We start from the raw sequence: 24,873 nt of genomic DNA on the forward strand, positions 1-24,873 counted from the left end.
TCTGACATCAGGCAACAAATCACCTTGCAGAATCTGTCCCTTACGGTGCAAGACATGCCCATTTATACTGTTTAGAGATGCTTCTAATCCACCAAGCCACCAAATTATTAGATCAAGGTACCCCATTTGGATAATTCCTTTAAGGGGTTTTAAATGTCACCTCCAGATGGCATACTCAGTGGCAAGAACAAGCTTCAAACATAGCCAATGCCTATCTTGTGACAGATTCAACAGTCCAGCCACCTGTTTTTGACTTTCCATGCCATCTGCATGAAAAGTTCAATCACTTCAGATGCAGAGTGATCAGATGTGCTACAAACAGGGTGGCCAGATTGCAAATGTAAAAAATTGGGACACTTTTTTTTGGGGGGGAGGGAGGAGAATAGTTGCATATATAAGACAAAGCCCCTAATATCAGGGCATCTGGTCACCCAAGCTGCAAATGACTGTAAATGGGACCTTTCTGACTCTCCCCTTTGCTGCTGTGGCCAGTTAGAAGATGTAGATCATATATTTGCAGACTGCATCCATTGACAAAGGCTGCATGGTCCCCGCTGGGACTTGCACAATGTCCTTCTCTCAGCTATTGAATGGTTAACACATTTACACTGACACAATTGGCTTCAATGTCTATTTAAATGCAATCACAGTACCTTTTTATGCTATGGCTCATAATTTTCTTAAATTACAGCAGAATGAAATTAACAAGATTCTTGTCAGGTTCACTGCTGTCCACAGCCTTCTGATGGACAAATAGTTAAGCTGATCAAAGGCCTTGTTAATTTCACTGTGCTCTTAGAGAAAATTATGGGCAGCAACTGCACTGGATCTGTGTCTCTGCAGACTCAGGAAGACAATCATGTATCTGTTCATATTTGGGAAATGTATCTTCATAATATTAAGGGCTAGAAAAAAATGTTTTATAAATGTAAGTTTTAATTTTGAAGAAATTGATGGCTTACATCCTCCAACTCTCCTGTTACTAAGGTAATGCAAAAGTCAGATATAATTTCTGGCTTATCAGCAAACTATTTTAGGGTAGTCCATGTGGACAACTGTAAAACTTCCTTTAGAGTCTGATTTAATTTTAATTAAATTGATTAATTGATCTCACTGGCTACTAGACCCTCCATTGGCATCCTTCTCCCCTTTTTCATTCTGTCTCTTTTACTTTCTTTTCCATCTCAATATAGTATTCATTTTTCTCTTACTCTTCCTTCTTTGTTTTCATTTTATACATATCAAGAAAGCATAACTGATTGATTGTTTACCTACACTATAATAAATATTAATGTTTTAAAAATTTCATTAAAAATGAAACTCTTTGGATCAAACTATAACATTAAATTTCTTCTAAAATAAATACATTTAATAAATATTACTTTTAAAATAAGTTCATTTTAAAGAAATAAACCTTTTGTTATGTTTCAACATGCTGAATGATTTATCTACTTTTCCTGGGGCGGAGGGATAGCTCAGTGGTTTGAGCATTGGCCTGCTAAACCCAGGGTTGTGAGTTCAATCCTTGAGGGGGTCATTTAGGGATCTGGAGCAAAAATTGGGGATTGGTCCTGCTTTGAGCAGGCGTTGGACTAGATGACCTCCTGAGGTCCCTTCCAACCTTGATATTCTATGATTCTATGAAATGTGCATTGGGAAAAATCATAAAATATTTAAGTAAAAGGAAGATTAAAGTTCTATACACACATTTAAATAAAAGGTTCCTATTATTTAGTGAAAGTAAAAATTGACCCAGTGAGGTAATCTAAACTACATGCTCTCTCCACACCTCTCCTAAAAATTACTAAAAGCTGACTTATTTCTCAAGAAGAATATTTCAGTTTAGAATTACTAGAAGACAGCTTTAAAAGAAAAGCTACCCTGCAACAGTCATTTCCTACATACGCGTAATAAGAGTTTTGTATAATCTGGGTGAAATTCCTAGACCCATAGACTTCAATGGGGCCAAGATTTCACCCTGTTTGTATTTTAAAGTGAAGTTCTCCACAACCCACTTCTTCAATTTCCTAAAAATTTTTTATTGAATATGTCTCTCATACCTTTCTCTAACAGAGCAAAATTGTCTCTCTTTTGTGGACACTCTCAAATCAGTTTAGAAAGGACTTATCAATTCAACTCATTAGTTTTGAATTGGCCTACATCAAATTGATAAAAGTCATTTCTAAACCAGTTTAAGAGTGACCACACAGAGGTTTGCAACAGTTTAACTAAACTAGTGTAAGTTTGTACACAGACAAGATTTTATGCAAAATCAGTCCTGAATGAAGTTCCTTAGTTGGGCTGATTCATATTTTGACAAAGATTTTTTATAATCTCACCATTTCACTGAGGGGCACACCTCTCATCACTTCAAAATCAGCATGACCCAGCACCACTATCTCTGACAGACTCACATACATACTCCATGCACCCATACAATGTATTTTTATTCACACATACATGATAAGATCTTCTAAAAAGCCTGATATGTATTTCCACTAGTCAGTGTTGACAGTAAGCAGAGGAGTGAAAGGGATCCATGAATGAGTAAAAGCAGCCAACAAACAAGTATAATATAAAGCTTCCAGGAAATCCTTACTAATTTTATGTATCTCATGACACCAAATGAAAAGATGGTTGTTAATTGCTTTTCATGGATTTGGCATGGGGTGGAGTGGTTTTGTTTAATTTGCTCCTTTGTCACCTCTGGGAATACCATTTTAGTTGCTAAGGAACTATTTCATTGTAAAGTATGTTTGCTGCAGAGACATAAAGTAACTCCCTATGGGAGTAAACCACAATTATAACGTAATAGTGTAAACATGCACAGCCTAAATTATATAATTTTCTTGTACAGAATGTTTGTTGGTGTGATGAGAGAATATGCCCTGGAGAAAGTGAAGAAAATTTTTTTTATGACAGTATAATTAATTGTCCAGTGAGACTGCATGAGTGAGTTATAGTATGTTTCATTTGCTCTTAAGGTTACCAAGATGTCATCAAGGACCCTGTGCATCTGTGTATAGTAAAGTTACTTATGTAATATACCTTTCATCTACTTACACACTTCAATAATATATTTTAAAACAACTGGCAACACACTTCTAACATTATAGAATCATACCAGTTTCAGTTGTGGTTAGGCAGAAACTTCCAAAATAAATCTATATTTTCAAGATCTTACAATCTTCTGAAAAAGCTTTAGAAGAAGCATAAGAAGCTTCATCTGCATTCCAAAAGTCAAATTTGAGAAATTTGTAAAATTTTGTTCTGAACATTTTTGGACAGCTGTGTTAAAACAAAAACAAAGGACTCAGTCCTCTTTTACATATCTGAAGATAATTTGATTTGCAAATAGAAAGGTTGTATTTGCAGAACACCACATGCTGTGCAATGATTTAAGCTGATTACGTGGTTTCTCTAAATTTATACTAAAATGTGCCTGCCTGTGGAGCACTGAACATAGAAATAAATGCAGCTCTATTTCTTTCAAAGTCTGATGCTGTACGATACATCCTCAAATGTTTGTAGGACCCTAAGGGCCTTTAAGATCTTGATAAACTTCCTCTGTGCATGAGGCCCAGTGGACTTGTCTTTAAGACATTCCTTGACACAACTAAAGTTCCCAATATCTCCAGATCTTGCAATGATGCTTCAATGCCCTTCTTTAAGACTCTGGGGTATTGATTTCTGCTTAAGGTTGTTCCTTAAAATAAATGCATTTCTGAATCTTTATTTATTGATTTAAAAATAAACCAATGGAACTGTAAATGACTAAAAACAAGCTAATGCAACATTAAAGTTTAGATGTGCTGACTGTAGAATGTGAACATCTCAAGTTATGACTCTCACAACAGCAGTCAGTCACTCAGCCCCTTGGTACGTGTACATTAGCATGAAAGATTACACAAACAGTATAACAATCAATAGCCCCTTTACATATATGTAGTGCCAATTAAAACTATTGAGAGAACCATAAGTTTAATTTTTTTGATTTAGTACTTCTAAAATCTCAACTACCTGCATGAAATTTTTATTTATACTGAAGCCAAGATTTACCAAATATGGTAAATTTACTCCACAGCATTGTACTGAACCTCTCCAATGCCAGCTAGCTTGGCCCAATGCTAGTATTCTCCCTTCACAGTGAGCCAATCTCCCTTCATTGTCAACTAGTTTTGTCAGCTTTAAAGGGGCCAAACTAGCAGTTATGGAAGCCTGCCAGCTATGGAAAGTCCCACTGTTCACTGAGCTGGTCCACTGTTATGGGCATACATGTATTAGTGGTCTGGTAGAGTGTGCAGAGTACTGTACTTCGTCAACAATAAACCTGGCCGGGTGCCTTTGCCCCCTTAATGGATCTTGTGGTCATCGGGCGGTTTGCTCGAGATCTGCCGTGCCAGCTATCACAGGGGGAACACACACACGCAGTCAAACATCTATCAACATCTAACCAAACTTGGTAGTACAGTATTTTGGGGAAAGTTTTCATCTGGGACATAAACCAATCATACTTAAAATAAAGGGTTAGTTAAGAAACTCTAATGCTTACTGTTAAATTTCGCCTGTGATCTCTATATTTTTTCAGTCAGAGCTATACTAACACAATATCAACTTTCAAGTAATTTTTTTTTTAATTCCACAGTGTCCTAGGGATGGATGGCCTTTTAAAATTAGCTGCAAATATGAATGTTTTAGTGCAAGAAGCTTATTCTCCTGACAGGTAGAGGATGTTGTCTTGATGGCTAAAAGCTAAATGAAATACAAGAGTTGTGAATACTCTCACTTACAGTCTGACCGAAACATACAGTTAAGGGTTTGTTTGTTTACTAACAGAGTCACTAGAAACCTGGGAACAGATTTTCAGCTGGTTTATGTTGTCATAGCTTTATTGAAATCGATGGTGCTATAAAAATGTAATCAGCCGAGCTCTGCCCACTGTCTGGTGTGGAGGGACTAAAGGGCTTACACAAATTAGGACTTTGTCAGATGTTCATTCTTTCTGGTTTATCTTACTTGATGGTATTAATCTGTTGCTTTTAGATATTTCAGTGTGTGGACATTCATCCCCCTCTATCTAGGGAGACAAAGTGCTGGTGAGTGAGTAAAAGAAATAGGAGAGAAACACCAACAGCAGAAAGGCTGATGAACCTTAGTTAAGGATTGAATACCATCCTTAACTTTGTCCATTTACCTGATACCATTATCCCTATCTATTTTCAGTTACTGGCCCTGGACACTAGTGTAACAATTAAATAATATTGTTACAAATAAATGGATATTTATCAGCAGAGTTACCTTAAACAAGTTTTGTCTGGGAATATATTTCTATCTACTTAGCTACTGGTCTCCAGTAATGAGAAAGGCTCCAAGGCACAGCCAAAAATGCTGATTTTCAGGTAGCTTGATATTAGAAATAATTACATTATTTAAATATTCTTCAGATACACTAAATACAGTGGTGCCCAAACTTTTCTGGTCACACCTCCCATTACCAGTAATAAAATCTGTCCACACACACCCCCTCCATTACTGCACGGTTGGTTCAGTGCAGAGCTTGGGCTGAAGGCAGAGCTGGGGATGGGGGAGAAGCTGGGACTAGAGGTGGGTTGGGGGCAGAGAGGGAATGAGGGCAGAGCTGAGCTGGGGCTGGAGCAGGGGGTGGAGAGGAGCTGAGGCAGGGCCAGAGCGAGACTGAGGCCGGGTTGGGGCAGAGCTGGTGGCACTCCCTCCCTGTCCCCCATGTACCCCCCCCCAAAATATTCCTCCATGCCTCCCCCTAGGAGGATGCACCCCACAGTTTGGGGACCACTGCACTAGTGTACCTGAAATGTTCTCATTTTGCACTAGTGGCTTAAAGTTGTGTACAATACTCTTTCTCAATTAGTTTTAGCGGACAATACTACAAAGATGGAAACAGACAGACAATTTACAAAGGTATGCTTGCAGATTTGGCAAACATATCAGACAATATCACCATCAGACATGCATGGAACATACAACATTCCTGAAAAGGTGAGATATCTGATCATTCTACGAATGTAGACTTGAACCTCCTGTCTTACTTCCATTCCAACTTTCCTGTGTCATCCTTCCCTTTCACTTGCAGCCAAAATTCATTAATTTCAACATATCTAGAAGACATTCAAGACTTTATCCCTCAAACGAGCGATTTTGAGAAAGTGGGAGGATCAGCTCATTATATCCACATGTATAAATCCTACTACAAGGCTGTTTCACAGAAAACTACTGTCAGAGACCAACCTCCCATGCTACTCTATATATGCTTTTCAGAGTATAAAGTTTCAAAACTTCATAACACAGTGGTAAATTCTCCCTTGATACCCTGTCCTTTCTTGATTTTCCTCCTCTCAGACTTGACAGTCCTTCCTCCTCCCATCTCCCCCTATTTATCCACCTTACACAAGTTTTGTCCTTAGACCCCTCTTCTTTTTTTCTACATCTTGATGAGATTGCAAGTTTGGTTGATAAAGGTAATAATATTAATTAATATACTTAAGTCTTTTGTAACACATTTGACTTAGTGCCACACTTTTTGATTAATAAATTAAAACAATATACAACTAACATGGCAAACATTAAATGGATTAAGAACTGGCAGGTCTCAAAATGTAAAACAGGGAATAGTCATCAAGCGGATATGTTTCCAGTGGGGTCCCATAGGGATTGGTTCTTGGCCCGACGCTATTTAACATTATCATCAATGATGTGAAAGAAAATATAAAACCACTGATAAAGTTTGCAGATGACACAAAAGTTGGGGGAAGGTAAATAAAGAAGAGTACAGGTCACGGATTCAGAGCAATCTGGATCTCTTGGTAAACTGGGTGCAAGCAAACTATGTGTTTTAATGCAGCTAAATGCAAATGTATACATCTAGGAACAAAGAACGTAGGCCATACGTATAGGACGGGATACTCTATCCTCGGAAGCAGTGACTCTGAAAAAGATTTGGGGGTCATGGTGGATGATCAGCTGAACATGATCACACAATGTGATGCTGTGGCCAAAAGAGCTAATGCGATTCTGGGATGCATAAACACGAGAATCTTGGATAGTAATAGAGAGGTTATTTTACCTATGTATTTGGTACTGATGCGACTGGGCTGGAACAGTGTCTAGTTCTGGTGCTCACAATTCAAGAAGAATGCTGAAAAATTGTGGCTCTTCTCTGAATCCTCTACAAGAATGATTAAAGGATTAGAAAACATGCCTTACAGCAGGGGTTCTCAAACTGGGATATGTGACCCCTTGAGGGGTTGCAAGGTTATTATGTGGGAGTCATGAGACAGGGGCAGCACCAGCCTCTTCCTGGTGAGGGGGATGAGGTGGGCTAGACTTGTGGTGTGCCAGGGGCTCTATGTGGGGGAAGGACACATAAAGAAACTGTATCAGTATCACTTTTCACAGCAGATTTAGTGCCCCATTGCCCCCCTTACTTCTGTGCTGCTGCTAGTGGCACAGATTTCAGAGCCGCCCAGCTTGGAAGACAGCACCACCGCCAGCAGCAGCGCAGAAGTAAGGGGGGCAATGGGGCACTAAATCTGCTGTGAAAAGTGACATTGACTATGTTTCTTCACCACCCCCAGAATTAAACAGTAACTATATAAAAAAAGAATTCTGCTTTTAACAATTCAATAAAAGTGTTTTATAGTCTTAATTTAAAATCAGTGAAAAAAGGTAAATTCATTTTAAATAGGGTTATAAACTTAGCATTTAAAAATAGCGTTAAATATAAAAAATGTGTTTTTAATTTATAAGGGTTCCCCACTCAGAGGCTTGCTGTGTGAAAGGGGGTGCTAATACAAAAAGTTTGAGAACCGATGCCTTACAGCAATTGAACTCCGAGTCTATCTAGCTTAATGAAGAGAAGGTTAAGGAGCGACTTGACTACACTCTGTAAGTATCTATCTGGGCATCAAATATTTAATAATGGATCTTGAATCTAGCAGAGAAAGATATAACACAATCCAATGGCTGGATGATGAAACTAGAAAAATTCAGACTGGAAATAAGGCATACATTTTTAATGGTAAGAGTAATTAACCATTGAAACAGTTTACCAAACGTTGTGGTGGATTCTCCATCACTGACAATTTTTAAATCAATATTGGATGTTTTTCCAAAATATTTGCTCTAAGAAATATTTTGGGGACATGTTATGGCCTGTGTTATACAGGAGAGCAAACTACATGATCATAACGATCCTTTCTGGCCTTGGAATCTATGAATCTTATCCCTGGGGGGACATCCTCCATTTGCATGGCTTCAACTATCATTGCATATCAGTGCATGAAACTCTCAAATTTACCTCTCCACAGTGATCGTCTTTCTGAGTGTCCAGTCTGGCATATCCATCTGTCTCTTATTTGGATGGCTGGTTTCAGTTCAAGGTTTACATGGCCAGACTGGACTGCTTGCTTTTTATACCTTCACGATTAACACCCACATGCAGTACAGTATGCATTTGTCCATGTCATCAATTGAAATTACACAACATACACATTGAGCATGTACAGGCCCAAAGAATATAAAAAACCCCGTGCTGCATGCTGCCACTCACAGGACTAATATGTAAAGCCTAAAAATTCTATTTGTCTATCAACCACTATTAGAACTATTGGCTTTAGATATACACAAGCTATTTTGAATCCTTGAAACATGTAAACTACTTTGTAATCAGCCAGCTATTTTGAATATTCACTGCTGGTAAAATAAATGAAATTCTAACTGCAACATGTTTCCTTTAGGACAAAAAGCAAGGCTTATGTTTAGATGTCTCCCAACATGACCTTAAAAATCAGAAGATTCCTTGGCAGATTTGTAGGGTTGGATTTGTCTATATATAAAATGAAATTCAGTTCAGCTGTTGAAGTTTCATCAGGAGTTAAACACTACATGCTTTCCACAGGCCTCTACTTAAGAAATACTCTTTCAGGCACTGACAACTTCAAAGGTAAGTCCAATACACTTCCGTTGCATCACATTTCTTTTCATACTTGCTGTTTCTTAAAAACATTTACATTTAAACAAGGGCTTGCTCCTTCCCAACTCAGTCTTCTTCTTACTGGATTACATACCTGAGTCACAATATTGAATTTGTGATATCATTAATTAAATGTATAACAAATACATCAGTTATTCATTTGATATTTGAGTTTGTAACAAAGTATTCTATTTCCATAGCAACACAGTGTCACAAGGATACAATACCATTCAGGACATAGCTGAAAAAGCTGGCTTGTGAAGGAAAAACTTCTTATAAAAACAAGTAAGTGCAAGAATGGCAAAGAGAATACATAAAGTAAATCTCTGCCGCCTTCTTTCAAGTTCACACTAGTATGAAATTTTCCTTGACGTGGAAGTGCTTTCTCCTCACTGACTGAGATGAAGGAATACTTTTAAAGTGACTATGTAAAAACCCTCTTAAAAGATCTGCGCCCTGTCTATATTCAGGGTCATAAAGGTTCATTTTATTGACAGATTTTTTTTTACTGATTTTATTCTGATTAGTCCTACAGAGACAATACAGCTATAGCTTATATTCCTTTTCCTACATCAACAGACATGTTAACAGTTCCAATTACAAGGTCAGATTCTGGGATGAACCATTACCAACTCTACATTTTTTTGAACTACTGTAGTGTGTATTTTGCATAGCTATACCTATTCCACCTGAATATCTTCAAAAACCCTTTGAAACACATTCAACTACATGGAATGCCTGTAGGATTCAACAAAAGGCAATTAAAATATTTTTCCACCCACAAACAACATTAAAATGATGCCTAAAAAGGTGGTTTGCCTGGGACAGCACAAAATCAGCTCAGATTGGAAACTTAGAGTATTTCTAGGTAAAACCAAACAAGATGCAAATAAATCTGATCTGTCTTATAAGGGAAGACTGAAAGTCTAACTCTTGTTATGCATGCTTCCTCCCCAGAAACAGCAGGCTCTATTATGAGAATCAACCACAAACCACAGCAGATATGAGTGCATTAAGGTCAGAACTAACCCTATCAGTTGCGTTGAGATGGAGCATTTCAGCCCAATGGCTGTAGTTTGCCCAAAAGCAACATTTAGGATCCCTAGATGACACAATGCAAGAAGCTAGCTGCTACCGTTTTTTTATTATAGCAGCCCTGAGAATATTCGGATACCGATAGATGAAGCAGCAGCAGATGAGAGAGGGTGTTTAAAGCTCTCTTGTCTGCCTCAAACTAGTATGGGCAGACAGAAAGGACAGGATTCAGAGCCAAACTGTGGGGCTACTGCAGTAGCTGAAGAATACCTTTTCAACACAGATAGCATTAGTGAATCTTGTTTTCAGGGAATAACCCTATTCAGCTCATACCTCACTATGGGAATTAAGAATACTCTGGTTTGATGTCTAAGCAGCAAAGGAAGTTACCTAAACTTCAGGAAGTTACTGAAAGGGGTTACCTGTACTGGATAGGTCAGAATCAGGCAAAGCACATCAGAAAGGAAAACAATGTTTTCTACTCATGTTTTCAATACATTCAGATTTCAATACGACAAATTCAAAGCTTAAATACCTTTTAATACTGCAAGAAAATATGATTTATAGCAATAAATACATTTCCTTTTATTAAGGTGTTGCAAACCAACTAGCAAAAGAACAAGAATCAGATCTTGATATTTAAGTCAGTTGGCCAGAGCTAAATTACAATAGGGCTGATTCAGACTGTGGACTTTAAGGTGCAAAAGAGCAATTTTTAAAAAAAAAAATTTTCCCCTTCATGTCTGATTTATTGAAGTCTGTATTGTTTTAACGTAATATATTCAACATTTATGATACAACAAAGAAAAAATAATCTGGAGAATGAAAGTAAAAAATACCTCTAATCGTTGTATTCTTCCCTTAAAGAACATAAACAGAGAAGAATTTGGATAAGCAGCTTCTTTTTTCAGAAGAATCTCCTTAGCCTCTTTCAGTCCTGCCTTGTTATCGCTGCCATCCAAAGCAAAAAAGGGACGAACTACTGTGTGGTACCACAGCAAAGCTAATCTGAAAGAATACACAAAAAGAACGATGATTACTGTTTGTTTACAGCAGATGAGTTCTATTATAGAGGCACTGACAAAAGATGCAGAGCATGATTCTTCTCTTGCTTGCCCTGACTTTAAGCCAGTGTCCTTCATTTCCTTAAATTGATTTCAAAATTACACCAGAATACATGAAAGTAGAATTAAGTTCACAATTTCCAAAGCATTAGATGAGCAGGGTTTTTAAAATCTCTAGAACTAAGTACAGGATAACTTTTTAAAATAATTACGTTCGTAAAAATACCATAAAACAAACAACAATTAAAGATGGGGGGGTTGGGGGAGAGAGAGGAAGGGATACTGAGCCTGCTGTTCCAAAGCGTTGACAAATAAATTACCGAGATCAGACTTATTGTGGGGGGAGATCAGGGCATGCCTGTTTCCTGGGCCAATTGGTGCGGGAAACACAAAGAAAGGATGGTATTCTCAATTTTCCCCACAATATAGATTATATGAAAGTGACTAATGAATGAATCTTCAGGGCATATTAAAGCTTATCATCAGATCAGAACTCTGATCTTTCTCTCCAAGCAGAAAGGATTTAGCACTGCATTCCACACTTATAGCAGTGGTGCACTGTAGTTCCTAGGCAAACCCAGTAGCGAAGGTATGAACTTTGTGGCACTGAATAGCAAAAAGACCTTCATAAAGGGCTGTAAATTAAGACTGGGTGAAAAATAAGCCACAAAAAATACCAGAATGTGCATAAAGAGTCAGGAAATCTTGTTATATGAGGGATACTCCTAAAAAGGCCAATATATTGAGTACCCTTTTTGTGTGTAAAAATCTCCAGTGTTCCCAAACTTCTGCAAATGGGAATTAGATAAAAATAGAAAAAAGTAATCACATTAAAGTAAGTATATATAATGAGTAGGTAGAAGTTTATAGTTTTTATGACATGAACATTTTCCCCTGTACAAGGTGCTAAATAGCAAACTAATTAAATATTTCAGCTTACTTTGGTTTTTAGGATATCCTTTAAATTACTGTTCTAAGCGCAATAATTTCTCCCTATTCATAGGAACTATTCTATGACATAATACAAGGCTTTGGAGAATAACATCACCAACACAATCTGAAGGCAGGTATTAAAAAAAATTAATCATATATTATAATGAAACCTAACAAACAATGGCATGTTAAGCAACAATTTGAAAGCTTTTTACCTGCTGATGTTTCCTTTAAAGCAACAAGCTTTTATTTTATTTTTTGTTTCTTTGTAGTTCCACTAACTTTCACTATTAAGTTATCTACCAAAGAATTTCAATATAGCTACTCACGTAGCTAAAGGGGCCTTCATGTCCTTACTTTCACTTGCATACATCAGTGATGAAAGCCCCTGTAGGCGGTCTCCAGGAAAACCCAGCAGGTTGATGATTTTGAGCAGGTTTGGGGGCACCATGGATATGCAAAGATGAAAAAGTCCATATCCAAAGCTAACAGCACCTTTCAGTCTGTTTAGCGAATCCTCTGTTACACCTTCTGCAGCAATATGATTATCATTTGCAGCATCAGAAGTCAAGGATTCCTGAGTTATCTTCTTTTGATATACTTCCTGAAGTGTATTAATGTCCATGTAGCATTTATTGTAAATTTTCCAGGCTTTTCGAAGGATCCACCCACCTTTTATATATGCTAACAACAGAAAGAAAATATATCTCAAGGGTTTAATTCCAGATACAGAAACTAAAAAAGTCATAAATGGTCATTCATAGAATGACAAATACTATATAGCAATTTCTCTTTATTTAAGCTGATTTCTCTTCATGACTACAAAAAAGTTCTGTAGGATTTTGTAGCAACTGAGATTCTGTTACCTGGAGATTATCTAATTAAACATCAAATTTAAAAAGAATACTATCACATATTTTTGATCCAAAACCTGATTTGATTTGTAAAATCTAGAGAAGATCTTTAATAATAATAAAATAAAAATAATAATGCGAGTTTATACAGTGCTTTTTAGCCAAAGATCTTAAAAACAATTTATAGCACAAATTTACTACTCCCTGTTGTAGGCAGACAACAAGGATGATGCAGATGAACAGAGAAATAAACAAAGAGTAAACAATGCTGGCTTCTGCTACTTTACAACACATGGTGTGGAGTAGGATGAACACAGTGCCTGGCAAATGGAAAGTAGCAAGCCCTAATTTATACAAATCAAATATACATTATTTAAAGGCCCTACTAGATATGTATACATATTTATATAAAAATATATAAGTATCTTTAATCCTAAATAAAAATTTTAAATGTCTCATTTTTGCACTACTGAGACCCAACTTTTAAACCTAGCAAAAACTGGCAAAGAACCTACAAATATACCCTTTCACCTGCAAAACCTTCTATTTCCATATGCAAATGAATAATTGCATATAATATTGGTGCATGCTCACATACCAAATCTGTGTGAACAAATACAGGTTTTTAGGGCACAATGGCTTCACATTTTGCGGACACATTCAGTTTTGAAATATCTAATCCCTCATTTCAAATGGAATGTCTCTCCTGCACACAAAGCAACCATCTTTATCAATGTGGGTAATCATTTTTGCACTTCAGAGATCAGATGTTACTACTCTACATGCTATGAAAAAAAGAGACAGAATATTATTATTATAGTCACACCACACCTGACAATTCCTGTTTTACAAAAGAAAGTACAGCCAGGTAAACTTGACAGTCTGCTACAATTATCTGTCTCTGTAGTCGATCCATCATGGATGGTGCAGATTTTCGGCCATCGGCCTGTTTGAAATATACAAAAGCAGGGTTTAAATGATTTTAATTTCAAACTAAACTCCTATAATCTGTGCAATATTTATTAAATCACATAATTTATATTGTATAAATCTTTCAATTTTGACTTTCACTTTTGACAGTTGGTGCACAGGCAACCTTGATTTTCCAACAAGTTAAACATATTCGTATGAGAACTCTAATAATCCACAGTGGGTGTATCAAATTATATGGAAAAATATTTTTTAGAACTCGATTAGTCTATAATCAACACACATAGCAATATTTCCCTGACTTAGTATAGCCATTTCCAGAAAAAAAATTTCCCCCCAGCAACAATGCTCAATTATATTACCTTAAATAGTCTGAAAAATTGTACAAATTAATGCACAGTATATAAATACGAGTTTTAGAATTTCTAAATTAACTTCAAGCATATTATTTATTCAAAATTACACTTAAACGTTACGTACTCTATTATCAATGTCAGATTTCCTTAGTGTTGAAAAGCACATCTAAAGAGAGTACCAAATTTCATTTCATTCAGAAGTTCCCTAGTTAGTGTTCTTTAATTTATTATAGTGCCATAGCTGTCGATGGGCTTTTGGAAAGAAATTTATATTAAACAAAAACAAGACCAAGATCCTTGTCCTTGAGAGACTTCTCAGTTAAACACAAATGTTTTGTTCTAAAAGATACCAGAGGAAGTTTTTGTTACTCTCCACATACCTTACAATATAGAGAGGTATTAAGCATGCATAATACTTTACTTACTGATTTATGCATACATAAAAGTGCAGTTACTCTCAGAGTCACTAGAAATGCGATGGCTAGGTGCTAAACGAGGAGACTTGGGCCTGGCAGTCCTTCATCCTTGAAAATCTTTCCAATTACCAGATAGCAAGATAGTATACCCTCTAAAGAACACAGATCTTTTACTTTGTATGAGCATGGCTAACCACCCTTTTTCTGCAACAATAAACCTCAACTTTTCAACTCGACATGTGAAGAGTTATTTTATACAACTCTGAAAAAAAGTTACCTTCCTTTTGTAACTGTCGTTCTTCAAGAGGTGTTGCTCATGTCCATTCCATTCTAGGTGTGCACGCCCATGTGTGTGGTCATTGGAGATTTTTGCCTTAGCAGTATCCGTAGGGTCAGCTGTGGTGCACACTTGAGTGCTGCGCTCATGTGTCGGTATATCAGGTGCTATCGGCCATATGCCCTCTCAGTTCCTTCTTGCCGGCAACTCTGACAGAAAGGCAGGTAATGGAATGGACAGAGCAACACATCTCGAAGAACAACAGTTACGAAAGACAAGTAACTGTTTTTTCTTCAAGTGCTTGCTCACGTCAATTCCATTCTCGCTGACTCACAAACAGTGTCAATGGAGGTAGGCTCGGAGTTCACGGTCTTGCAGCTTGCAGCACTGTTCTGCCAAAGCCAGCGTCATCTCAAGCTTGCTGGATAAGTGCATAATGAGATGCGAACATGTGTACAGATCACCAGATAGCGGCCGATCTCTTGGATTGGTACCTGTGCCAGGAAGGCTGCTGACGACGCTTGTGCCCTACTTGAGTGTGCTGTCATCATCTCTAGCAGATGCTCCTTCTCCAGCTCATAGCAGTAACAGATGCAGGCCATGATCCAGGATGAAATCCTCTGAGCAGAAACTGGGCGACCTTTCATTCTGTCCGCCACCACAACGAACAACTTCATTGACTTATGGGATGGCCCTCCTGACATCCAGGGTGTGTAGCCTGTTCTCCTCATCTGACGTACAAGACTTTGGAAAGAAGACGGGTAAGTATATGTCCTGCCCAGTATGAAACTGGGAGACAATCTTGGGCAGAAATGATGCGTGCAGTTGCAGCTGGACCATATCCTTGTAGAAGATCTTATAGGGCGGTTCTGAAGTAAGTGCCCTGATTTCGGACATCCTGTGGGCTGACATCGCAACCAGGAATGAAACCTTCCAGGAGAGAAGCAGGAGAGAGCAGGAAGCCAGAGGCTTGAAGGGAGGCCCCATGAGCCTCGACAGCACAAGATTCAGGTCACAGGGAGGGACGGGATCCTGGACGTGTGGGTAGAGACACTCCCGACCTTTCAAAAACCGGCCCGTCATGTCGTGAGCGAAGATCAAACTGCCTTGGAATGAAGGATGGAAAGCGGATGTAGTGGCCAGGTGGACCTTGATCAATGACAGGGACAAACCTTGGAGTTTGAGGTGCAGCGAGGCCTGCGCAGCCCGGATACGCCGTTCTGAGGCTCAGCATGTAAACCTTTTCCACTTGGCCAGGTACGTCACTCTGGTGGAGGGTTTCCACCTAGTCAGCAAGACCTGCCGAACACGGGCCGAGCATTCCCGTTTGCCCGCGTTTGGCAATGCAGAAACTATGTGTCAAGTACAGCACCTCCATGTTTGGGGCAGAAGGCTGCCATGGTTTTGGGACAGCAAATCCGGCCAGAGAGGCAGCTGCAGTGGGGCGGCTACCAAAAGGTCCAGCAGCGTGCCGAATCAGTGCTTGCAAGGCCATGCAGGGACTATTAGGATAAGCTTTGCCCTGTCCTGATTGATGGTCACAAGGACCCTGTGAAGGAACAGCACTGGTGGGAAGGCATACATCAGAGTCCCCAACCACATGCTCTGTTTTTTCTGGGGGATGGAAAGGGCCCCTGTCCATCCCCTGGATGGAACAGAATACATGGCATTTCCTGTTCTGCCTGGATGGGAACAGGTCCACCTGGAGAGTCCCCCACCTCTGAAAGATTATGCTGACTGCCTCCGGATGGAGTGACCACTCATGGCGAGAAGAGAAGGTCCTGCTGAGGTGATCTGCTAAAACATTTTTGGTTCTGGGCAGGTGTGCAGCTACCAGATAAATGGCATGCTGCACACAAAAGTCCCAAAGGCTGAGAGCTTCCTGACAAAGGGCCAACAACCTGGCTCCGCACTACCTGATGATGTAATACATCACAGCAGTATTGTCCATCAGGACTGCACCACTTTGCCCTTCAGGTGGGGCAAGAAAGCCTGGCAGGCCAGGCGAACTGCTCTGAGCTCCCTGATGTTAATATGAGGGCCAGACTTTCCCGCAACCAGTGGCCCTGGGTGCTTGGCTCGCCCAGATGGACTCCCCAACCCAGGTCCAAAGCATCGGAGACCAGGGTCACTGACAGGGACAGGGCCACGAAGGAAACTCCCTCCAACACTGACCCAGAATCCAACCACCAATCCAGGGACAATCAGATGTGATCTGGCATCCTGACTACCCGGGTCTAGGTTGTGCCTGTTGGGGATGTAGGTTGACACCAGCCACGCTTGCGGAGGCCGAAGATGAAGCCGGGCATGACTGACCACATATATGCATGCGGCCCAACAACCGCAGGCAGGTGTGACTTGTGATGAGCATGTGATTCTTCACATGGGAGATCAGGTCCAACATGGCCTGAAAACATGCTTTCACAAGAAAGGTTCTGGCTTGTGTGGAGTTCAAAACTGCCCCAATGAACTCTATTCACTGGGCTGGCATTAAGGTGGATTTTTCCCTTGTTTATTGACAAGCTCAGGTCACAGCAGGTGGAACGCACCAGATCGAGGCTCCTCTGCACTTGTTCCCAAGACCTGCCCTTGATGAGCTAGTCGTCAAGATATGGGAAGACCTGGACCCCTCAGCATCTCAGGTAAGCAGCCACTGGTGCCATATGTTCTGGGAACACTCTCAGGGCCAGAGAGGCCAAAGGGCAGCACCGTGAATTGAAAGTGGTGTCCACCCACTATGAAACGAAGGAAACACTTAAGACCTTTGAATATGGAAATAAGTGTCCTTCAAGTCAAGGGCAGCGTACCAGTCTCCTGGATCCAGGGAAAGGATGATGGAGGCCAAGGAGACCATGCGAAACTTCAACTCTCTCAGAGACTTGTTGAGGCGACGCAGGTCCAGAATGGGTCTGAAGCCCCCTTTTGCTTTTGGGATTAGGAAGTAACAGGCATAGAATCCCTTTCCTTTCATGTCCTGAGGGACCTCCTGCATTGACCACAGGTGCAAGAGATTCTTGAACTCTTGAATGAGGTGTTGCTCGTGAGAAGGGTCCCTGAAGAGGGATGGGGAAGAATAGGGGTGGGAGAGAGGGACAGCTGAAAATTGCAGGGTATAGCCCCGAGATACTATGTCCAGCACCCAGCGGTCTGAGGTGGCCTGTGACCAGGCCAAACAGTAGGTACGAAGACAGTCAAGGAAAGAACAAGGTGGATACGGGGAGCTGACTGGGGCGTTGCTCTTGAGCACACCTTCAAAACGAGCGCTTCTAGCCCCCAGGATGCTTTGCCGGGCTGGGCTGCGTGGGTGAATGGGGAGGTGGAAGGGTAGAAAAGCTCATGTCTCTATCCCTTCTCCTTGCAGACCCTTGACAAGGCCTTGGAAGGAATGCATCTTCCTACATATTTGTACAGCATAATGGAGCCCCAATCACAAACAAGACTTTTGGATATTTGTGACCCAGGGACCCCTTAGTGTCAACTGGCAGAGGGCATAAGAGGTGGTGCATAAGGGTCTAATATCTACATAATAATGCACCAAAGGGTGGCATATGAAGTCTCTACCAATAGCCAGTAACACACTGGACATCCTAATCATTACAAGATGCATGTACAGATGTTATTTAAGGAATTAGGTATCTATACTGAAAACTATTTTTCTTAAGGTACAGGAGTTAAGATCGGTCTTCAGAAGGTATAAACAGGCTCTGTTCAGGATGGGTGTAGTAGACATTTATCTCTCTAGCTGGTCACATGAAAGATCTACAGGAAAAAATAAAAACAAGGTGTCTTGTTTATGAGTAAAGACTGTTTTTTTCAAATATAACCAGGGGGTACTGTAGTACACCCCAGGTGCTTCACTGAGGAGATGAATTGTCAGCGTGTTCTGTCTTATGAAAAGAGGGTCAGAGTCAACCTGGCTAGAAAGTACTAGAAAGATTTTAAGTGAGCTAAACTTTGTTAGACAAGATAGTATCTTGTTAATTAAATCTAGGCTCTAGAAGGCATTAGGATTTTATTTTATATGTAAGCATGTGTTTCCAATACTTTCACTTGCTACTTCTAAAATCTCTACTCTTTGTTAAATAAATTTTTACTTATTTTGACTAAACATATTTAAGTGCTGTGTGTTAAGTGGAGCAGTGATCCTCAAGTGAAACTGGTAAACTGGTATGTACTGTTCCTTTGAAAGCAGTGAATTTCGTGAACCAGTGGCAGACACTCCAAAGGGATGCTCAGGGACCTCAAGGGTTGGAATGTGCCTATCTGTAGAGAGAGCTGGGCCTGCGTAGGCCTAGAGTGCTGGTGTTGCCTGTGGTCAGTGGGGCTGGGGAGCTGATGCCTGGAAGGCACAGACAAGCCTTCCTCAGGCTAACAGCAGGCTGCACTGAGGTGCCTCACAACACTGGCTACCCCTGGGAAGTGTCACAAGATATTACTATGTATAGAAACTAAACAAATAATTATCCAGAGTAATCAGATAATTCAGCAGCTGGTCAGTCCCTTAAAGAGTACATGTTGAGAGGACACAATATTTCTTGGCATAAATCACAGCTCTTCTGTAGAATCACAAATTCCTTGTACAAAAAAAAAAAAAAAAAAAAATCAGACTCCAGGTAGCTCCTTAGATAACTCCATCTCAACAAAGCCCAACTGATTCAATTCTGAGAGCTCACCATTAAACCCCAATGACATCCAGACACCAAAATCACCAGGTTACAATGAGGAACCAGAGTCAAGAGCCTCCTCTAAGAGCTGATAAAAGCAGCTGGTAACCTGACAGATACTCCAGTTGGGAGGGCAGACCAGCAGCAGAGACCACCACAAAAATCAGTGAGGTTATGACTAAACACTCTGTCTCTGATGCCAATATGGGTATGGCATAGCCTCTGCATTGAAATGGAAGAGATGATGGTTGTGCTACTCAACATTACTCAGAATATCTAACCCACCAAAGACAACCATATGGGTGGCCCTATGGGAGCTGTCCTCAACTCTGGGTAAATCTCTCTCAAATTTCTAAAATGCCCATCACTCTGGTAATTAGCCTCTCTAAACCTAGGAATTCCATATGCCAGCCCATCTGAACTGACACTGTCATGCAAACTGAAATTTTAGAGAACAAACATACCACAAAGATTCCCAACAGCAGTTCTGACATCAGCTCAGCCATGAAAACTCCTCTTGAATGCCAACGAGAAAAGGAAAGCTAGAAGGAAGTTTTCACAAACAGTTGCACACAATAGTTAATATTTTTACAGATGCTCCACTTACATTCCTTTTAATTTTATTCTTGATTGTTTCTATAACTCCAGCTTCTTCACTCTCACACAGTTTTTCTGTGGCTTTTAAATCATCACAAGCCAACTGCATTTTTTCTTCTTCAAATGTCATCATGGCATTCTTTCAAAAATAAAATGCAAAAGATTTGAATGACAAAACAAGAAAATTTACATCAGCTATTGGTGCAGTAACTATAGAGAAAAACAAAATAAGTCTTTTTAAAACACATTTGAGGATTAAATTGCTACTCAAGACTCATATACACAGCTAGATATATATACACCCCTTGCCCAACTGCATTTAAGTGTGCCTCACTAAAATGTCAAGAGACTGAAATCAGAACTTATTAGCTGACTCTGCTTCTCTTAACAAAACTGAATGTTTAATATATAATTGAACTGAAAATACTGTCATATTACATTTGCTGAACAATGCATTATGTTACATAAATTCACTTTCAAATACTGTTATGCAAGATTCAATTTGTGTCTGCGCACATACTGTTTTATATAATTTATTCACGTAAATAACATGCCTCAAAGTCAAGAACAAATAAAACCCGCTGCATTATGAGTGATAATGAGCAGAATCCCTATACTTCTTGTTAAAAACAAACAAACAAAAAAAAACATTTCAGCTTCCATTTAGCCTAGCTAAAGAGGGTCTCAGGATAACTGACTTCTTTTTCTGATACTTTGTCTAATGGAAATTCTGGATGACATAAGCATGCCAAGTGTTGTAGCTATCTTTAGAACAGTAACTAAGCAGAAGTTTTTCAAGGTACAATGATGCTGTACTGTGCTGTTATACTGTTTCAGTAAATCAACTCAGATAAGCAAGCCTAAGAGATTTTCATCATGTTGGCCTAAGGCAAGAGGGAAAAAGCCGCCTTTAATATGCCTTTCCAAGTCATGTAGTCCACAGACTGAGGTGTTTAAAATTAATTTAATGTTCAAAAAAGCACTTCTGGAATATTATAAAATTATCTTTTATTTAAAAAACAAAACAAAAAACAACTTTACTATTCTATATGTGGTTGCAGCCTAGGATTAAGCAGGCAAGTCACAATAAGGTCAACTTAAAAATGAGGTTCAAATACTTTCTTAAATACTATTAAATATGCTTTTAGATCAGCAGCTCGTTTTCATCCCTTTTCTCTCTTCTTCCTCCATATACGATGTACTCAACACATTTTCATAAATGTGACCAGTCACACATTAATAACCTTTAGTCTATTAGCGTTCTTAGTCCTCAAATACCTCTGCACCTTCAAAAAGGTTACTAATTTAAGATGTTTTCACATGAAGTCCACCAGTTTTATTCTAAAATAAATTTATTCTGATAAATGAGACTTATAATAAACTGTTAATTTCTAGGACAAAGCAGAATTTATGAATTTCATTTCAATAACTAATTTTTTTCAGTAAAGCAAGACAATCAGTCTTTGGCTTTTGCTTTTAATGGAACATGTAAATATTTAATAAATTTGAGATGTTGAATTTATAGAACCCTTTACTCCCAATTAAAACCGCATAAAAGAGCAAAACAAGTTAAGATTCCATATATGCAACATAATCAGTTATGCATGTTTTATAACTACATTATTTTAATATTCTGAAAGAGTTGAGCCTAACAAGAAAAAACAAATGACAATATGCACCATATATACCCACAAGGAAATTAACAATGATACAAACAGTGAGATGAATTCTCTCTGCCCAATTTGTTCACCCACTTACCAAAAAACTGACAAAACTGGCCCCAAAACTCATTAACGGACTGTGGTTTCTGTAAAAAAACAAAAACAAAATGCAGTTATCACATGTAAACATACAGTTTACTAGAACACACACCTATAGAAAATATCTGATGTGAAATAAGGGTTATATGTCTGGGAATAAATCTGCTTCATTAGACCAAATTCTGAAATCAAAATTGGTTTATGCAAGATCATAATGTGGAAGAAGTGGGTACATGATACTCTCCAGGGAAAAAGCCACAAGATGGAAAGAATTCAACATAATTCTCTGGACTTGAGTCACCCCTGCTAGTACAAGTGGTGGAAACTGCAAAATGTGTGTCTTTCAGGGTTTCCATGCCCCAAAAATATTAGCCCATGGGGGCGGGGAGACAAGCCTTGATATTGCAACTGCATCCAATGGAGCTTCACATGAGCCAGAAATTCACCTGCATGTATGCAGTTGCAAATCTGGGACAAATGTTAAGAGTGACCTCCATGGGGGTTCTGCTAGGAAAGGGCCACTTCAGGTCTAAGGCCAGAAAACCATAGGATCCCTGAAGGTTGGGGCGGACATGGAGATACAGTGATTCAGCAGAGGCACAAGAGACATACATTTTCCCTGCTCAATGTCACCTATTTTAGGGGCTCCACTCTCCAGCCTGGAGCCCTCCCAACAGAGCAGGTATTGAGGGATGCCTTGCACTATTTCAGCCTTCTGGTGGGTGAGCACTCAGATGTTAAAGAACCTTGCACGTACTGCCTGATTTATCCCTCAGCAGGGACCAGAAAGGTAGCAGAGGTTATGGCCTTCCAATGATAGTTTTGAAGGCAACTCAAAGGCTATCCTTGTTGATCTTGGACCAACTTTGTGGATCAAGATCTCACCTCACTGCCTGGCATTTCACACCTACCTGGCAGCATGTCCTTCAGTGAGCCATGCTGCGATTGGCCATACCCCACTGCCCAATTAATTGTTTTCTCCTATCCCTCAACTTCTGAACGGATTTCTATTTGTAAGAGTGATTACAATATTCCCTGGTATTCTATTTCTAGAAGTATCTAATGTGTCTTTCATCTAGTTAAGTGCTCAGGTAATATGGTGATGGACACCGCAGAAATGTGTATATAACAAGAACGTGACTTGGAGACCTGAAGTTCCATTTTGATAGTTCATAAGAAGTCTGGTTCTTTATCTGCTTTGTTCCAGAGATCTAAAATAGGTTAGAAGTCTTCCTCATTAATTTTTAGTAAATGAATTAAGAAATTGTAAATCATTGAAGGTTTTCCTTGTTTCATGGGAATTAAGGTCTAATTCCATGAGGGTGACAGCAATTCCTAGGCCAAACAGACAGTCAGGTTATATTCAGTACCTGGGTCAGGTTTCAGACTGAATGACCACAGCAATTACTATAAAACCCTGTCTATGGCTAAACATAGAGCTAGCTGTCAGGAACTCTTGTTATAATCTCAGCAATGCAACTGATCCACTGTTTGGCCTTGGACAAATAATTTGTTTTCCCATGTGTAAAAATAAATAAATATCATCATCCTTTTCATTATCATATCAGTAAAACTAGAATGTTTTGTGATGGTCTCAGAAAGCCAAGATATCAATGCAGGTTTTTCAGAGTTTACCCATGTTTTACTTTATGTATTATATGTAACAATAAAGCAAATAAGCTTGGAGGAAGCAAGAGAGAAAAAGGACTGAGAGGGAAATAAGAGATGGAAACAAGAACTGAAAAACCTACACTTCAAATACATATTAGAGTGTGTTTGATACAACATTTGTAAATATAAACCCATACATATTTTATAATATAAATCTCTTGCTGTGGGGTTTTTCAAATAAATATACCAATATAAAAAAATCCAAGAGGAAAAAACACACTTCAAACAAACATTCTAGCTATTTTAATCTCCCGAATGTTATTGACAGGTAAACAAAGAGAGTAGCCACCAGAAATATCACTGTTATTTAGTATCTAAACTGTGCTCTACAGAGAGCCTGTGTTACAGGCTAGTAGAAACCTGTCACGTGTTACGTGTGTTTCAGTGACACTTCCACCTAAAACTCCTACTTAAATTCCAGTGACCTGCTTGAGTACTCTTCTGAGTATAGAGGCTTTCCTGAATTGGGGTCTTTATAGCAGTATGAGTAATTTTACACTAATCTGCAAGATATTAAATTATTAGTTCTTAATGAGCAACCAATACTTCTAGCCTCACTCCCTCCCATTCATCCTGCATCAGATTAGACTTCCAGCATTTTACCCAATCTCTCCAATTCTTTGCACTCACATAATTTCTACATTGTAATTTAATAATCATCTTAACGTTGCCTGTCACTTCATTTTGCCGCATCTGTTAGCCTGGTTTCCTAGCCAGCAATGTACATTAACACTGTTATCCTCACCATTCTTTTTGATGGTGTCAAGCATCAATGCTATTTTCTTGATGAGGATTTATGTCTTTGAACTATAGATCACCATAAAAAATATTAGCTAGTAAAGTGTTGGAAAGAGATTTACTGACTTCAGAAGAGTGCTTCTCCTGGAATTTAAGAGGAAAACACTGAACTAGAATGAAATGTGCCTCAATATACGTTGTATTTTTTAAAATACGGTTGGGAGGATGATTTTTTCTTAAAGACATGAAGGGGAGTGAACACCTATCATCTTTAAACAATTTGCAAAGACTTGCAGGGGGATTGTGCTACAGTAGTTTATTCTATTCCCCTTTGTTTTGTTTTTCCCAAAATAATCTTGTGAAGCTCATGTGACTGTACATTTCTCAAGTGAACATAACATTTAAGAAATATGGAGCTAAAGCAGTTTTAAACAGGAACTTATTATAAGAAGTTTTACTTAAATTCCATATTTTAAGATGAACATGTCAAGAGTGAAAAAAATCCAATTGCTGAATTGTCTTTGAGATCAATTACTACAGTGAAATTATGTATTAAGTATGCTGGTGATCT

General features: G+C 39.0%; 2 protein-coding genes across 7 annotated transcripts in view; one reads left to right on the forward strand and one right to left on the reverse strand.

Moving 5' to 3' along the window:
* The window catches only part of OSBPL1A (oxysterol binding protein like 1A), a 209,399-nt gene extending 190,419 nt beyond the window's left edge, over nucleotides 1-18,980 (forward strand). The window contains exons 28-35 of the mRNA XM_078851540.1: nucleotides 5,044-5,096; nucleotides 5,888-6,015; nucleotides 7,783-7,920; nucleotides 8,772-8,977; nucleotides 9,208-9,292; nucleotides 12,110-12,169; nucleotides 17,401-17,514; nucleotides 18,234-18,980. Coding sequence (XP_078707666.1) covers nucleotides 5,044-5,096; nucleotides 5,888-6,015; nucleotides 7,783-7,824 — 223 coding nt within the window. The 3' untranslated portion in view covers nucleotides 7,825-7,920; nucleotides 8,772-8,977; nucleotides 9,208-9,292; ... (1 more) ...; nucleotides 17,401-17,514; nucleotides 18,234-18,980. The remainder of the gene's footprint in view (nucleotides 1-5,043; nucleotides 5,097-5,887; nucleotides 6,016-7,782; nucleotides 7,921-8,771; nucleotides 8,978-9,207; nucleotides 9,293-12,109; nucleotides 12,170-17,400; nucleotides 17,515-18,233) is intronic.
* Nucleotides 1-24,873, reverse strand: part of TTC39C (tetratricopeptide repeat domain 39C) — a 61,126-nt gene that overhangs the window by 23,209 nt on the left and 13,044 nt on the right. For 5 of the 6 annotated variants that reach the window (XR_012157238.2, XM_073331370.2, XM_073331367.2 and 2 more), the window contains 5 exons: nucleotides 21,892-21,940; nucleotides 20,144-20,272; nucleotides 13,725-13,839; nucleotides 12,369-12,723; nucleotides 10,882-11,050 (listed from right to left, as the gene is read on the reverse strand). Coding sequence is in view for 5 of the 6 variants with exons in the window: in XM_073331370.2 (XP_073187471.1) it covers nucleotides 10,882-11,050; nucleotides 12,369-12,723; nucleotides 13,725-13,839; nucleotides 20,144-20,272; nucleotides 21,892-21,940 (817 nt within the window). In the remaining variant the exon portion in view is untranslated. Of the gene's footprint in view, nucleotides 1-10,881; nucleotides 11,051-12,254; nucleotides 12,341-12,368; nucleotides 12,724-13,724; nucleotides 13,840-20,143; nucleotides 20,273-21,891; nucleotides 21,941-24,873 lie in introns of those variants that run through there. The other variant, XM_073331371.1, reaches the window with a different exon arrangement.

The sequence above is a fragment of the Lepidochelys kempii genome, chromosome 2, assembly GCF_965140285.1.
Source record: "Lepidochelys kempii isolate rLepKem1 chromosome 2, rLepKem1.hap1, whole genome shotgun sequence".
NCBI lineage: Eukaryota > Metazoa > Chordata > Testudines > Cheloniidae > Lepidochelys > Lepidochelys kempii.